At 31.8% G+C, this 16604-nt stretch overlaps 3 protein-coding genes across 4 annotated transcripts; 1 reads left to right on the top strand and 2 right to left on the bottom strand.

Moving 5' to 3' along the window:
• Window positions 1-94: 94 nt before the first annotated feature.
• On the bottom strand, window positions 95-4006 carry LOC108321703 (uncharacterized). Its single transcript, XM_017553535.2, has 8 exons — window positions 3561-4006; window positions 3335-3379; window positions 2838-2967; window positions 2145-2208; window positions 1990-2038; window positions 1817-1914; window positions 654-792; window positions 95-483 (listed from the first exon to the last, which is right to left on the bottom strand). Exons 1-8 carry the CDS (start codon window positions 3882-3884, stop codon window positions 337-339), a joined length of 996 nt encoding a protein of 331 aa, XP_017409024.1. The 5' UTR covers window positions 3885-4006; the 3' UTR covers window positions 95-336.
• A 3468-nt stretch (window positions 4007-7474) lies between these two features.
• On the top strand, window positions 7475-8553 carry LOC108321665 (uncharacterized). Of its 2 annotated transcripts, none has more exons than XM_017553486.2 (2): window positions 7475-7552; window positions 8139-8553. In XM_017553486.2, the coding sequence occupies exon 2, from the start codon at window positions 8145-8147 to the stop codon at window positions 8421-8423; it is 279 nt and encodes a 92-aa protein (XP_017408975.1). In that variant the 5' UTR covers window positions 7475-7552; window positions 8139-8144; the 3' UTR covers window positions 8424-8553. The 2 variants fall into 2 exon arrangements, with proteins under 2 accessions (XP_017408975.1, XP_052729209.1); XM_052873249.1 differs by lacking the exon at window positions 7475-7552 and adding an exon at window positions 7703-7726.
• A 1008-nt stretch (window positions 8554-9561) lies between these two features.
• Window positions 9562-12894, bottom strand: LOC108321658 (protein ABA DEFICIENT 4, chloroplastic). The gene is made up of 6 exons (XM_017553476.2): window positions 12667-12894; window positions 11818-12052; window positions 10565-10665; window positions 10191-10319; window positions 10017-10105; window positions 9562-9940 (listed from the first exon to the last, which is right to left on the bottom strand). Exons 1-6 carry the CDS (start codon window positions 12709-12711, stop codon window positions 9793-9795), a joined length of 747 nt encoding a protein of 248 aa, XP_017408965.1. The 5' UTR covers window positions 12712-12894; the 3' UTR covers window positions 9562-9792.
• Window positions 12895-16604: the final 3710 nt, after the last annotated feature.

Genomic DNA, 16604 nt, shown 5'->3' with positions numbered 1-16604 from the left:
GCGTTAGGTGTTTTTGGTGTCTGAAATAATGGGATATCTTTTCATCTGGCTATCTATTATATGTGATGTACCATAGTGAGTGTTAATGAGAATCTATCATAAAAATTCAAGTACATTAGGATGCTGAAGTACAGATACTTATATGAATGGAGATTGGATATCTGGATCGGTGTATTACAACTAAAATCACATTTCTTCTAGGACCTACCTTGAAGATTGGAACACCTTCAACATTATTACATCATTTCTAATTATCTTAAGCAAGACACATCTTTGCATGTTCTCGGATAAAATGAGAAAATGAAGCATATGGTTTTTTTTACTATCTTTTGCTTCTTACTTCTCCAAGCCATTTAGCCATGAAAGAATAACTTTTGCACCTCTCTCCCACGCAACATCCAACATCATGTCATGAGCAACTGCTTCAATGCACACCGGTGGCACACCATAGAACTTTGCTGTTTCTTTGAGTCCCTCTATATCCTATAATATAGCCAACAAAAAAAAACATTCACTATCAAAAGTTGAATCAGTGTTGCGGAATTATTGGTAGAAAAAATAACTGGGCAATGATAATTCAATGAATTAAACAGTATCGTTGGAGGAGGAAAAAGCACGTAGTTACTAAAATTAAACGTTAAACATAAAATTACCACAATAAAGTCATCCTTTGCACCCAACACAAGAATTTCAAAAGGACAGTTTGACACAGGAGGAACTGGAAGAGATGCATTCAGCTTTCTTAAATCAAATAACGGCATCCTCGAACTTTCTTTCATTAGCTCTTGATATCTGAAATATTAGAACAAGGCAAAAAGGCTTCAGGACTTTAAGCTTGAAAAATCAACAAAAAATTTGAGGCTATATAACAGGAATGCATTCCGCAATATATTGATCATGAGTTGAAGTAATTATTATTAAAATGCATGAAACTGGCTCGAGCACTTCCACATTATTATAAACACATCACTCACAGAGTATATATACCTAAAAGCCATGAATAAAAAATAAATCAGAATAACTTTAGAGCTAAGTTTGTGGTTGGAGTGTGGATTAAAAATTTTCACTTTGCGGCAAGCTAGTTCTGAGTTGCTGACTAGATCTTCTAACAACAACCACATGCCTAAACATCAAAAGCATTAGAAATAAATGGGTAATAAGCTGCAAAATTAAAAACTAAACCCCCCTCCTGTTAACCTTAACAACTAAGCTTTAACTTGAGTTGAATTGTGAGCTTAAATAAACTTGAAATATCAACGGACAGTACAACTAAATATTCAGTAAGTTGACTAAGGATCAAAACATGGTATTAATATATACAAAGAGTAAGTCTTAGGATATTTAACAAAAAATTGAAGTTCATGTTCAACATTTTTATGTTTATGGGGTATTATAAACATACAGTGAACTCCTACAAAATTTGACATGAATTCAGGATTTTTAAACATTCTTCCCTGTGGACATTATTTGAGATTACTCTAAATAATTGAAATGACAGTAAATCAATATGTTTTCCTACTAAAAAGTCAAACATGTTCATAATTTTGAGGTTCACTGAAGTGAATTGCCATTTGCCAAGGTATGGTAAGCATGTTTTTTTAGAAGAAATTCCTTGCTTTATCCCCTGCCTCTGCCCTTTTAATAAGCGCTGGCTAGAACTACCAATGTTTTGGTACAAGACAGAACATGTTGTTCACTAAATCATTACCACAAATTTGTAAGTAGTAACAAGCCCTGAATATATCACCAAGTATCACCTTTCCATATGAAATTGCAATGGAAATGCTCATGGAGGAATGGTTCCAGGACATCAAACCTTTTAACAACATGATCCTCCATAGTGGCTGAAAAAAATGTCTCCTTACAAAGGGGAAGAGAGGTCTGAAAAGCTTTTGCTGCCAAGCTGCGAGTTACCTGTCAGGTGGTGTATGCATATCAGAAGACCAACACGGGAAAAGTCACAGTCTTCAGATAATTAAGTTCAAATACCTTGAAGGCAGTAATTGGCTTGGATAAGATATATCGCCAAACTATCCCACTAATAAAATTGACAAAGAAATATCAACCAGTGCAATCACAGTTAAAAGGTTCATCTTTCTCTCTTAAAGAATAGCAAGCAATAACATAATTGAGAGTTTAGTTACCTATTACCAGAAGGAGGTACAGAGCAAACAAGGCCAGCTCCTGTAAGCTTTGGGAATAAATCTTCTGTTTACAGGATCAAGCTCAAATGAATAAGCACAATGAGCCAAAAATGAAAAATTATCAGAGATAACAGAGAGTTTCGATACACATGCATATATATGGCGGGAGGGGAGAGAAGACAGACCAAATGATACCATAATAAGCTCCTGATGCACACACCAGCAGCTCAGTACACTTTGTACAAGTTGCATCTGCCTTTTGAATCTTATGACCAATTGCCATCAACTATACACGTATACCTTAGGAGTGTTCATAGATAGAAATGGGTTTTGACAGATAAAATCATCTCATCCAATCTCAATCAATTAGTTTGATTCAAAATCTAAGTCTGATCCGATATAATCTAAATGTTTGGTGAGAGAATGGTAAACAAATCCTATTTTCTCATACATTTTTTTAACAAAAAGTTACTCTTTTAAAACTATGCATCTATAATAGAATCCTAAAATATACCACATGTTTATTTGGCAACATTCACCACGGTGTTCTCATGTCAAGTTCAAAGTACCAAAAATAAACATCAGGTGCAAATAATTCTTAACTATTAATCAATAGTAGCAGACTAAAATTCAGAATCATCTAATTTAACAATTTTCAACAAATTAACAAATTAAGCCAGGGTGAGAAAGCACCTTTGAGATTGTCACTTCCTAAATTGGAAATATAATATTGAATAATAAGTCCTCCAAATGAATGTCCAACCAACACAGGCGGTGATCTAATATTTCGACAGATAAAATCTGCAACATCTCTTGCGTGTGTCTACTGCAAAACATGGTACACACAAGAAACTATAATAGTATATGATCATAATCCATTAAATCTGCCCAAATTATCAAACAAATTTTGAAAGTTAATAGATAAACAAAGCTTAAACCATAAATTTCATATAAGCGTTATTCTTACTCATAAAAGAAGTACTTAAGTAGGGTTAGCAGTCTAAACTACTTAAGGACAGCTTAAGTTCAGTGAAATTCATCAACCTAAGGGGTAAAGTGATAGATATTCAATACTTCGAAAATTACTCAAAGTTTTACTACGTCAAACACTACTTACGAGACAGTAGTACGTACGAGTCTAAATTGGTGGCTATAAACAAATCTCAAGTAGAAATGGAAGAGGTACACACCTGAAGTGTACCGGCAACAGAATCGCCAGGTGCATCACTTTCACCCTATCCAAGGAGAAATCACCACCAAAAGATGACACGTTTGGAAGTGCATATAGATAACAATACCATTACAGTTAAAAACTTCTCAATATCTTGACACTGAAACTAACAACATGGATGAGATACTTATAACAAAATTTTTGGGAATTTTTTTGAAATGTCATTTACCCTTTTGAGAATGTACCTGTCCTAGCAAGCTAACAGCATAGCAGTCATAGCCAGAAGATGAAAAGAAGGGCAACCAGTGTTCAGCCCAACACCAAGCAGCATGATAGCTTCCATGAACAAAAACCAAAGGAGGGTATTCAACATTCTTGTTGATTTCTGCACCCTTTTGCACTATCACCTCCATGCTTAGACCAGAGGGGAGCTCATGGAAATTACGACTCTGCCCTTTCTTCAGATCGTATTGTACTCCCATCTTCTTCTCTCTGCTCAGAACTGCAACAGTCTTCAAATTGGAACGGTTCATGAAAATTGTGTGCGACCCAGAAACACAAACAGCCATTGCCTCTCCTATTTTTCTTCAAAGCTTCGGTCTTTGACGCCAACAAGATAAGGGTCGCTCCACAGCAATGATAACACCAAAAGCTCTTACTCTGTTTTCTGTATCTTCTTCTCCCTTTCTCAGTGTAATAGAATAAAAATTAAATTAAATTAATTATTTTAAATGTTAGAGAAATGTTTTTTACTAACTAAAATACACAAAGAAAAGAAATAAAGCATTAAAGTACTAATTTAAAATAAAACTGAAAAGATATTTAAAATAATTGTTCAGTTGTTTGGGTTTTTCTTTTATCCAAGTTTGAGAAGGGAAAGTATATTCGCGATTTTTTAATTTGCAATAAAATAAATTGAGAAATTAAATATGTTATTTTAAATGTTACTAGCATTTCTTTAATATAATCCGATTAATCAAACAAACGAAAAAAAAATTACTATTGAATGTTTTTAACAAAAAATGTATTCTATTCTTTTAACAAAACAAAAGATAAATGTAACATCCCAAAATACAGTAATAACTATAAATTAGAATTAATTACATTACAAAATCAAACAGTGCAGTCTTACACTAAAATCAACGTTCAAAAGCCGAACGACATTACTTTCAGAGTTAAATACAATAATACAGAAGTAACAAGAGTTCGGGACGAACGGTTTTACAAAACAAACTAACCGAACGTTCAAAATCAAAAATAACTAGCTATCGTCTATGAATAACCGGACGTTCTAAGGCTCGGCCTTGACTTCCACATCTACCAGATTCTCCTCTTCAATTATATCTTCCAACAAGGCATCTCCTTCTGCTCACATCCACATGGATGATCATTGCAATTGACAGGACGGACGTACAAGGACGAGACAACACAAGAAAACACAGGGTAAGCTTAAGTAATTTAATTCAACACATCAACATATAAATTAAACATTTCAACAACACAAGAATGATTCAACATATATATATATATATATATATATATATATATATATATATATATATATATATATATATATATATATATCAATACGAAAACTATCATTAGACGGACCGTCCGGACTGTGTGAATCTGTGTAGCTACAGGCGTTCGTGCACCCGGGTGATGTAGTAACTGGGATACACTCAACAGCTGCCACCCGAGGTTAGCCCTATCCAAAGTACCCCTAAGGATTAGGACCTCCTACCGTTCCCACACATGACCTACCCTCCTCTACGTGAGGACGAGTATTCACGGAACATTAGGATGAACTGTCAGCATTAGCATGCCCACAGTCATACTTTACAAAATTCCAATATTTAATACATGAGTCGTTCCTCCCTGGAACACTCATTCAAAAAACACAATCGTTTATTCATCTCATATACTGTTCCTCCTTTATAATCTTCCACTTCATTATCAATTTCATCATTAGTTACAAGGACACAAAATAACGAACGTTCAGTCCTCTTCAGAACGAGGACGAACGAGAAGAAAGAGATCGATGATTCTCTCGTTCAGAACAGAATAAGGCGAAGAGAGTTACTTTTGGATTTACGAAAAGAACCGAGTAAAATAGAGCAATATATATGACGAACGGTATTTACCACAGGAATCAGTTGACTGAACTAACTCTCTTGAATTCAAACCAATACTTAAGGAATAAGTCAAATATGGAGGCCTTATGCCGGATCAAATAAAAGGAGACTCATCAAGAGGTTAAGAAAGTGTATTTAGAATAGTTCACATAAGGAAATCCAATGCCAGTAAATGACTGAACATGGTAAAGGAAAATAATTCTGATGTTGGACGAACGTTATTTCAACAAGCTTGATAATTAAAGACAAGTATGAGCGTCCGGTATAAGACCGAACACTATTTAGTATGAACGCTAGGTGTAAGACCGAGCGCCACTTATTACAAGCGCTAGGTATAAAGCCGAGCACTACTAGTCTTAAAGTATGGGGGTGTATATATGTATTACTTTATTTCGGATATCCGGGTACAACTATGCTTGAACAAACGCTCAAGCATAGTGTTCCACATGAGGACGCTCGTCCTCGATTAGAATTCTCTCCAAATGAAAGAATTCCAATTTTAAAACAATTTACTAGAACAAACCGAACGATAGAGGACCGTTCGACAACGAACGTACTTTATCATAATGAGAATTTCATATACAGAATTTCATCTAATTTCAACTCAAGTTTTCAACATATCAATTCATACCTTATAACTTCATATCAAATATCAATTTACAGACTTTATAGAATTCCACATTTATAATTCATACTCAATATGATTACTCATATTCACATTCATAAATATCAACCATCATCATATACATCAAGCAGCATGCATCATATTCATTCCTTAAATCAACGGACGTTCATACAGTAAGGCAACATACAAATGTCAACTAAATTAAATAAGCTTCCCTTACCTGGATCAGTGGTGAACGTCCTAAGAGTAGGATTTTGGTTCGTTCGACTACAGCTTTCTACCCTCAACGATTTTCTTAATTTCTCCAACTAAGTCTAACCATATAAAAACCAAGAATAATTTAGATTGTACTCCTGCATGCAACCAAAACTTGGTTTTGCATGCAACCCAAGAACGAACGACTAGTGACGAGAACTTACCAGTTTCAGACTCTGGAACTGTTCGGTCCAGAAAGAAGCTCACGACGTCGGGACTTCTTCTACGGTTTCTGAAATGGGATCAGAGAAAGGAAGGATGAGTTACAATAGAGAGAAGGAAATGTTTTCTAGAGAGAAGGAGGAGGAAATGGAAATCAGAGTTGGGAAGGAGAAGTGCATGCAGAGGAGAGTGAACAGGGTTTTCAGAAAAATCATTTTTGTCTGTCTCACGTCCAAACGAACGTGCGCTCTCCTGTGGACACCTGTCCTCCACTACTGATTTTCGAATCTTCCATTCTTGACACTTGGCATCAGTGATCAGAGTTTTGGGTGGGTTTTTAATGATTCTGAGAGGGTTTTGGACGCATTAAATGAGATTAAACAGGTGGGGTTTGGGTTAAATTTCCGAGGTCTGACAATAAACATCCATGGAAATTAAGTGCAATTAATTTGTCAATAAAAAATTATGTAATTTGAAAAACGAAAAATGCATTGTTTGGATCTTCAATCTTTTGATGCAAAAGAAGAAAAAAAAATTGTTGTTGAAAGATCTTCAAGATTTCTTAATCAACTGAAACAAAAATAGATGACGGAAAATATAATTTAAAATATTACTTATTTATCACTAAAAAGGACTTTGAAATGGTTATAGTGAAAGAAACATAAACAAAAAGAAAACATCTAACTCAGTGAAATTGCTTCATGCACCTGAAATCATAAACTGTCAATCAAGCTTAAAAATTGTTGAAAAGAAATCAATGTCACAAACTAATAAGACTACAACTGTAAAATAGACAATAAAATCCACAATGGAATTATATCAAAATTTCTTTTTGCACCCTACCAAAATTGTATGGATAAGTAAAGGGGTGTAGAAAGAGAAAACCTAAAACAGTTAAAAAGAAGAAGAAATTTATGACCCATATATGTAGCTCAAAGCCCATGTTCGATTGAAGTGGGCCGAGACACGACGTATTGGTCCAAAAGTAAATTCAGCAAGCACAAAAGGGTGTGCGATTCTTCTGTTTTTTCAGTGAGCAGCCACCCACGCCCTGGGAAAGGTGAAAACCCTTTTGCTTGGTTTTCCTATTTTCTCAATTTTCTTTATAATTGAGTCTTTCTTTTGTTCGAATCTCTGTATTATTTTCCGCACCATCTTTTATTCGTTCAGCTTAATCACTCACTCTGCTTGGTTCTGTATTTGAAAACTTGCAAGGTGTTATTTTTATTTGTAGGTATACTGTTTGACGAAATGTCTGTTGTTGGCTACTCATTGTAGTCTCTGCTAGTTTTGATATTTGGATATCCGCTGAAACTTGAACCTTGTATGCTTAAAGACGTTGCTTTTCGGAGTTCCATTTAAATCTGTAAATGATTCCTTGGACCTGAATTCCCCAATTGGAATCTGATCCTTGGGATTTCCCATGCTTCAAATTATTTTGAGCTTCATATTTTTGTTTTCTTATTCTTGTGTTTCAGTAAAAATCCAAATCCAAATTTATAGTTATGTAAGACTTTTCTTCAACTGATGCTTACATTGTGTGTGTATGTGTATCTATACAGTTTGTTCTTGTTTACTTTGTAATTCTGTTGTCTATGAACTGTATAAGTATCTAATCCTCTTTTTTATTCTTTGATGTTCAAAAGACATAGATGGAGACACAATTTTGTGATGCTAAGCCTCACGTAAAGGCTACATTGCGTCTTGGCTCAGAATCATATTCTGTTGAGCCGAAAAACGGTTCTTTATCAGAGCAATTGGTTTCACTGAAAGAGGAAAGCATGACCATATTAAAGGATTTCATTACAAAGCATAATGTTCCTCATGATGTACCGGATGAGTCATTAGAAGCTTCTTCGGACGATGATGTTGATGCTGATGATATTTCTGAGAAGCCTCAAGCTAAGTCCAAGAAAACCAAATTGACCTAGCTTTTGTTATATCGTTTGATCAATCTGAATCATTTGTTGTACGTAATGTATGCTTTAACGCTTACTTTGTTGAAAATTTACGATGTAGCTTTTGGTAACAGACTAAAACACGTACCGACTTTGTGTTTCACTGCTCATATGTTTTCAGTTCTTCTCTGTTTGTATGGTTCTTTTTGCAGTCGTAGTATAGTGTGGAACCTTAAATGGTTTTAACTAACGTCCAGGGAGATGTATTATGCCCACGCATGAAGTAATGTGAGAGAAAGGATTAACAATATATAGATTAATTATTATCTAAGAATCTCAGATAGATACAGATGCTAACACTTCACTATGTTTCTGTTTATCAAATGTTAGAAACATAACAAAGTTGACCTTTAAAAAACGGACTCATGTTGATTCTTTTTGAGATCAGAGATTGAATCCAACGATATTTCAGAGGTTATGATACTCATCTTGTGAAAAATAACAAAGAGACACAATATCAATGAAATTTACATTATTTTTATCCAAAATTTTAAAACAATGGACTAATGGATTTTCATTTTTATATCATACTCTACTTTCTTATTAATTATTTAATGTAAGACTTAAACTCACATTTAAAATTTTTATTCATTAATTATAATGTCTCGTTCAATCCAATCATAAAAACGGTAGTAAAAATAAGTGAAATTGTACTTGTGTAATTTCTGATTTGGTTGGTGGTGTGATTCTAAAATTAACAAAAGCCAGTGCCAAATTTGAAAAGGTTGATAGCTACAAATGGCAAAGAACTAAAATTGTTTCAAAAACTTCGAATGCGCATTAAGGATTCTGTCCCCTGTAGATAAATCAGCTCCTAAAACCATTCGAAAGCCAAACGTCAACTTCTTGCCATCAACCATAATATTAGATTCATTGAGCAGGGAGACTCATTTTTCAACCTACGTACATACACATTTTCTTTTAAAACATTCTTACCTAACTATCAGTGAAAGCAAGAGAAATTTTCTCTATTTTTTGTTTCTATAGAGTTTTTCTTTTTTCATATCATTTTATCTAACCTTGGAATTCAAATATTTTAAAGGTTAATAATTACACAATCCACATAGACATTTCAAAGGTGCAGTCAATTTTTTTTCTGTGCACAGTTAAATTGTTTATTCAAAATCAATTTTAGTTTTCAGTAATAAAATGATAGTTGCTCCTTATTTAGTTCTATTTTTTCCATAAATTTCAATTGCCTCTCATTGCAAGGCCCTTTGGACCAACTTGTGACAGATATCAAGTACCAAGAAAATTCATGAGTTCAACTCAGACATGACTTCACCAAACTTTTATTCAAATGAAATGAAATCCTTGTTGTCTCGGTATAAGCAGGTGCCCTCTATACACCATGACCCTCTTTTGTGGCAGGTTTGGTGATGGCTTTGGTGATGATATGAGTAAGAATCCCAATGGGGCAAAAGAACAAGCAAAAAGAAACAGAATGCCGAGTTTCAATCTGATTCTTCAGTCCATCTTGAAAAACATGCCTGAATTCATAACCAGAAATAGGATTAGATAACTCGGTAAAGAATGAGAAACCAAGAGAAAGATAAAATCCACGACCTTGCAGCAAAAAGATCAACAACCAACAGGTGAATCCATGCAGAGGCCAAAGTCATCTCACTGGAGAACATTCTTGCTATACCAGGCAGCTGCATCAAGAAGTATTCACAGTTATCAGTTGCATACAACTCTTTTGGGAAGAAAAACTTCATTGCTGAATGCATTCACACACACCTCTGGTAGCAAGTATTTACTTGCAAAAATCAATCGAACTGTCTCAGGCGTCCAAGAAAGGTACAACAAATATGCATAAAGAATCCCAAGCACTACATATGGCAGACTACTCTCCATAGACTTCTTGGTCTGCATTTTTGCACTTAACATGAATCAGGAAAGACGTGAAGTACAAAATCAGAGACCCAATAAAAGTTTACGAGAAAGAAGAATATCCAAATTCCACACAAGGATTATTTACTACTACAGAAAATAATTATATATATGTGAATGATTTTTGCATGGTAACTAAACAGACATGTAATAAAGCAAAATTGTTGCAATGAATCGTGCTCGTGAGTCGTAAATTTTCTCCACTGCAGTTAGAAACATACTAGATCAGAATTTGGAGCTAGAACCATAAGTGTGTAAAATGGGAGAACGGCTACAGTTCCAGCCGTAAATGCAGTGCTAGCAAGTTGAGTTCCTATGAAGCCTGACAAATAAAGGTAGAAAAGTGAGTATCAGGCGAAAAAAATAGTCACCATCAGTTATACAGAATAAAGGAATATTCAGTCAACTTTGTACAAAGAGAAGCAGATTACCAAAATGTCTAAGTAGTTAAGATAACTATAGGCACATCTTTGCTATTTAGAATTACTCATTGTGATTGATTGCTTTTACAGTAAAATAGCAAAATATCGACAGTTAAAGGCAAACTTTAAACCCAACCAGAATGAATGTAATGATGGTACGAAATTTAGACCACAGCTCAATAGCTTCAGTAAAACCTGATTCCTAGCATACCTTTCCAAGAAATTGAACATCTGCTTCAAGAGCAGAACTAGTAGCAAGATTTAAATTTTAAGCACAGAACATAATCCAGTGTCAAGCATGTTAGAACAAGCTGTTCAGATTCGACATTAAAGAGTAGGAACCACATTATGCTATCAAATTCAAAGTCACATTATGCTAGAGAATAACGAAAAAGTAGGTACCACAACAGCACAGATAGCTGAAATCGGCAGCCACATGACATTGTGGAAGACTAAAGCAAAAGGGACAACTTAAAATCAATAACTGGTCCCTAAAAATTTCAAAAAATAAAGCCGAGTAACTTAGTTAAGCTTAAACTAAGAACAACACTTGGTGAAGTCATGCAGACAATGCACGGATATTTATAGCTCTCGGTAGTTTCAATGTGCGTGTATATCATAAAGTAATTTAAGTTATAGATATACTGACACAAGAGGTAAGCTAACCATGTAAATTCATTCTGTGAATCAAATCCTTAATTTGTGCTCTATTTCGAGATAAACAATATTAGTTTAGTGGCAAGACAAATCCAACAGTTTTTTAATAAGAATCAAAATATATGAATGAAAAAACAGCTTGCGCCAATGATATTTATATAAATCAGAATGCAGTGAAATTTTCCAGGGTGGTCAAAATGAGAAATTTTAGAGCAAAGAGGCCTAATTACAAAACCTCCAATTTCACCTGTAAGTTGCTCAGAAACACAGAAAAGTATCACCACGTCCAAAATACCAGAGACTTCAATTGGTTCTTAAATAAATTTGGTCCAGCAAAAGACACGTTATTTTCAAAATGAGTTTGAAAATGAGAAGCTGTAGTATAAGAGGGTTACATGAAGCTTGCATTTGACCCCTTTTTGGATAATGAACCAATCTTGTAGCATTTGGTTTCATAACAATTTTGTATCCTCCTATGAAACTCCAATCTCCACTTAAGTTGACCCTTGTTAAATTTCCTTGCAACCTTCTACTCCCCACAATGTGTCTGTTACAAAGCTCAGGCCAATTACTTCTGAAAGAGAAAACAAAATTTTGCCCCTTCCCAACAGAACCACAAGGTTTTATAGGCTGCCAAAATGAAACAAAAAGAATCTCAATTATAAGAACAGTTTGTCTTAAGCCCAGAAAGTACACCTTATGCTATCCATATATACGAATAAATTATATTAAACCTTTTTTAGAGTGGAAATAACCAGGTTGTGCAGATTATTATTTGAATGACACTTCAACACGCAAGGAGTCTTTGAACAAACCCACAGAACTGAATGAATTTAGAGCTTTTGAAGACACAGAAAAGCCAGTTTCAGAAACACAAACTCCTTTTTTAACTCTACTACACCAACAAGCGCCTAGAATAGATCCATGCAAAGCAAAACAAGCAAACAACCATGCAAAGAATAAAAAGAAATTCACAAATGCCCAGTTCGTTAGTAATGCTTAGGCGGTTCAAATCTACGAAAAATGGCCACTTTCAGTCCAATAACCATTCAAAGTTTAAAACTTTAGAGTTCAAACGTAGGGAATGAAACTCCAACCTAGTGGGCAGGGGGGAAATGAGCTGAAGCCAGGAAAAAAAAATAGGTGATAAATAAAAGGTAGCTAATGAACAAAACGGTGAAAGAAAAATTGCATGTAAAATGAGAAATCAATGGAAGCAATAGGAAAGTAAAGAGAAAATGTACCTTGAGTGTCAATGGGGAATGGGAAAGGCAAGAAGAGAAAGACATGATTGAAGGAAAAGCAAAAGAGCAAATAAGTGATTCTGCAACAGTGGCCACTTCTTCATATACAGTAGTACTGTGTAGAAGAGTGACAGGATTTGGTAGAAAGAAGAGAACAACTCAAGCAAAACGTTGGAGAGGAATGTGGAACCAAATTGTTGGAATTGGTGGAAGAGAAGAAGTAAAATGTTAATTTTTTTTTTCATTTCTCTTACAAGAAAATAAAATTTATCTTAAACACTGTAAATCAGAAAGTACTTTATTTCTCTTCCTTGAAAATGGTGTCAACATCCGATATGTCGAAATTATTTAGGAAATCAACAATAGGGAAATTTAACAGTGTAATTTCAATATCAAATTACATGTGTAAATTTTCAAAAAACATTGAACATGCACAAGCCATGCTAACATGGCAAGTTGGGGTCATTGACAAATTGATGTCGTCACAAATGAGGTCTTTTTATTTCAGTGCAGAATTGAAGTTGACTTATTATGATATAATTTTATTTATGATTTGTGATTAAGTTTAATTCATACATAAATGATTTTAATTTTTTACAAAAGTTATTATTATTTTGCATGACTTCAATTTATCAACAGTAAAGTCATTTTAGTATGATACAATTTAAAACAAAATTTGTGTCAATTTAACATAAATTACATTGAAATGATAAAAAACCATAAAAAATAATATATGGTATAATATTTTTATTTTATTAGTTTAAGTTATCTGTGTACATTAAACACATTATTAAATATACTTAAAAGTAAAATCATTTATGTACGGATTTGCAAATTAAAATTCATTCACATTACTATTGTGTCTCATATTCTCTTTCTTCACTAAAATTACTCACTATATCAATGTGAGTATAATATTTTAATTATGGCATTATGGTTTATGGAAAAATAATTATAATTATAATCATATATATATACTTTAAACAAGTATTCTTATAATATAGTTTTATTATAATATTTTTTATTTCATTTCTTTTATTTTAATTCTATTAATAATTAATATATTTGAATATGTATTAATTATTTCGTAAATTCATCAAAGAAAAATTAATGTTAATTAAAGATTTTTAAATTTATGAAAACAAAAAATAAGATGGAAAGGTTTTTTAAATAATTACATATTAATCTTGTTTTTGTTTTAATATGACAATTATTAGAAATTAAATATATAGTTAATTACTTTAATCATTAACTCAAAAATTAAACAAGATGAACAAAATTAAGATTTTTGTGTAATATTTTGTTTTTAGTATGTTAAAAATAAAATATACAAATATATGTTATACTTAATTTATTATTTATCTAATAAAAAAATATAAAACCTTTATAATATTTTAAATTAAAATATAATTAAGTTGATATTTTCCTTGTCAAGTGCTAAATCATGATGGATGGGAGAAAAGAATAAAATGCAGAGTTGTTGGACAATTTTGGCATAAATATTATGAGAAGAAAAACACATTTATTTTCTTTAAAAACCCTTACAGGAAATTGAAAAAACCATTATAAACTTTCAAATTTGAAGAAAATAAATATTGGCTCTTTCTACTTCTCTTTATGTACTTTTAAATATAGAAGTAACAAATAACATAATTTATTTCTATATTTAAAATAATTATTTAAGAAAGTGAATAATACTATTTTCCACTAGGATATAAAAAGAAGTGAAATTGGCACTACGAATGTCAATTTCCAAATTTTAGACGAAACCAAAATTATTTTAATTAAAGTTTATTTTCTAACATCAAGTATGGACTTAAATGTCTTAAACCAATAACCCAGCATTTACTAAAAAATTAAAATTGAATTGATTTAGAAATATTGTGATTTTTATTTAGACGCTTTAATAATTAAAACCAAAGATTTAATATATGTTTCATCTTGCACAAAAAATAATTTAATTTAAAATTATTTTAAATTTTGGAATTAAATTTTTCAAAAAATTATCTAAAATTATACTAATTGATAGTTTAACAAAATTGCAAAAAATGAATATAAAATGAATCCATACAAAAAAAGGTTACATAAGTGTTGTTTGTCTTTCAATGTTACGATAAGGCTGTGGATTGAAAATTTGTAATGACAGTGACGTTCTTCATTCTCACACACACAAGGACTGTTTATTTTTTTTTTCTTCTGAAATTGAATAATTTATTTGGTTATGAGAAATTTAAGGTATGTTTATTTGTAAAATAAATTTAAATAAATTGATAATGTTTTTATTAAGGTGAGTTTATTTGTAATTCCCTAAAAAAAAACTTCTACATTTAAAAAATATTTTGAATTTCTTTTAATAGTTAATTAATTTTTTCTTAGTTGTCAGATCATGTTTTCAATATCAACCTAACTGTTAGATTAATCGAAATTTAAATCTACAATTGCGATGAAATTGCTTTAATCATGGTGAACATTGATGAATAATTAATTTGTAATCAATACTATTTATTCTAAAATTTCAATCGTTTATAAAATTAAATTATTTAATAAATCTATGTAATCATCTCTTAACAATTTAAATAAGGTTAAAATTCCCATATGATTTTTGTATTGGTAGAATCTTAATTTGGTCTTCTCCTTTTAAATGGTTTGGATTCTAAATTTAAAAAATAACAACAAATAAGTCATTTTCTTTAAGTGGTAAGAAAGGATTTCAAGATGTGGTAATGTGATCCGCAATAGACATATTGATGTAAATAATTTTATTACATAGAATTAAAGTTTAAATTATGATATGGAATTGGGGTTTAATTTTTAATGTGACATTGTTTAAATGGTAAACATTGTTAGGAAGAAAAGATAAGGATTTGATCCAGTACATATTAGGAATTTAAAAACTACAAATTTAAAATTTTGAAATAGGTGTATCATAAAGGAATTTAGGGATTTCGAAATAGAAATTTGCAATTGAAGACAAATATATTGGGAAAGAGATTTGAAAATCAACAGAAGACCAACATATTTGTACAGGAATTGAAACTATAAATTTGGAATTTCGAAGAGGGATATCGAAAAGGGATTTAGAGATTTCAAAAAAGAGATTTGCAACAAAAGACGAACACACCCTGAAAGAGATTTGAAAATCAATAGGATAGAAGACCAAAACAAAGAAAACTCTCATTCCCCATTTCTCGCTCCTTAGTTGTATGAAACCACCTCCTTCTCAGTTCACCAAGCTTCCAATTTTTGTAATTTAGTAACCGATTTTTTCTAAAAAGTTGAACAAAAAATGAATAACAGAACACACCACTTTTCACTTAATGAAACCTCCTTTAAATGATTTTAAAGTAACTTATTTTTCCTTTACTTCTATTACATTCTTCTTTTTTTCTATTCTTTTAACTTTAATTTTGAATGTTAAGGCAAAACTACAAGGTGGTAAAAAAACACATCAAGTTATTGAAATTAATTAACAATGACACATCCTTCTCTAAACATTACAACTCAGCATGACTCAGCATGTCTTGAAGGTGTTTCTTAACCTTTAATGGAAAGAGTTTATTTGTTACACATTTTAAAATTGAAGAATCAAGTTAGATAACTTAAAATGAGATGATCGAATTTATATTTCTGTACAAACATGAGGATCATAAAAAAGGTTTAACCTTTAAATAAACAAAACTGATTGGATGATAATAATGTAAATCAAAATTTAATTTTCATATATTTATACTTAATATGTTAGTATTTTTAACAAATATAATTTATTTTAATTTTTTTGATATATTTTATTTAATATATAAAGGTTTAAGAAAATCAACTTTAGTTTCTTATGTAAAATAGACTTGAAATATATAATTTGACAAAAAATTCTTACGATTTTTCCAATAATTATAATTATAAAAGCATGTAAATAAAAGTATTATTAAAGATCATAGGTA

This window comes from Vigna angularis, chromosome 2, assembly GCF_016808095.1.
Source record: "Vigna angularis cultivar LongXiaoDou No.4 chromosome 2, ASM1680809v1, whole genome shotgun sequence".
In the NCBI taxonomy this organism is placed as follows: Eukaryota; Viridiplantae; Streptophyta; class Magnoliopsida; order Fabales; family Fabaceae; genus Vigna; species Vigna angularis.
The sequence above is the reverse complement of the archived record's forward strand: the minus strand, read 5'-3'. Positions and strand labels throughout refer to the sequence as shown.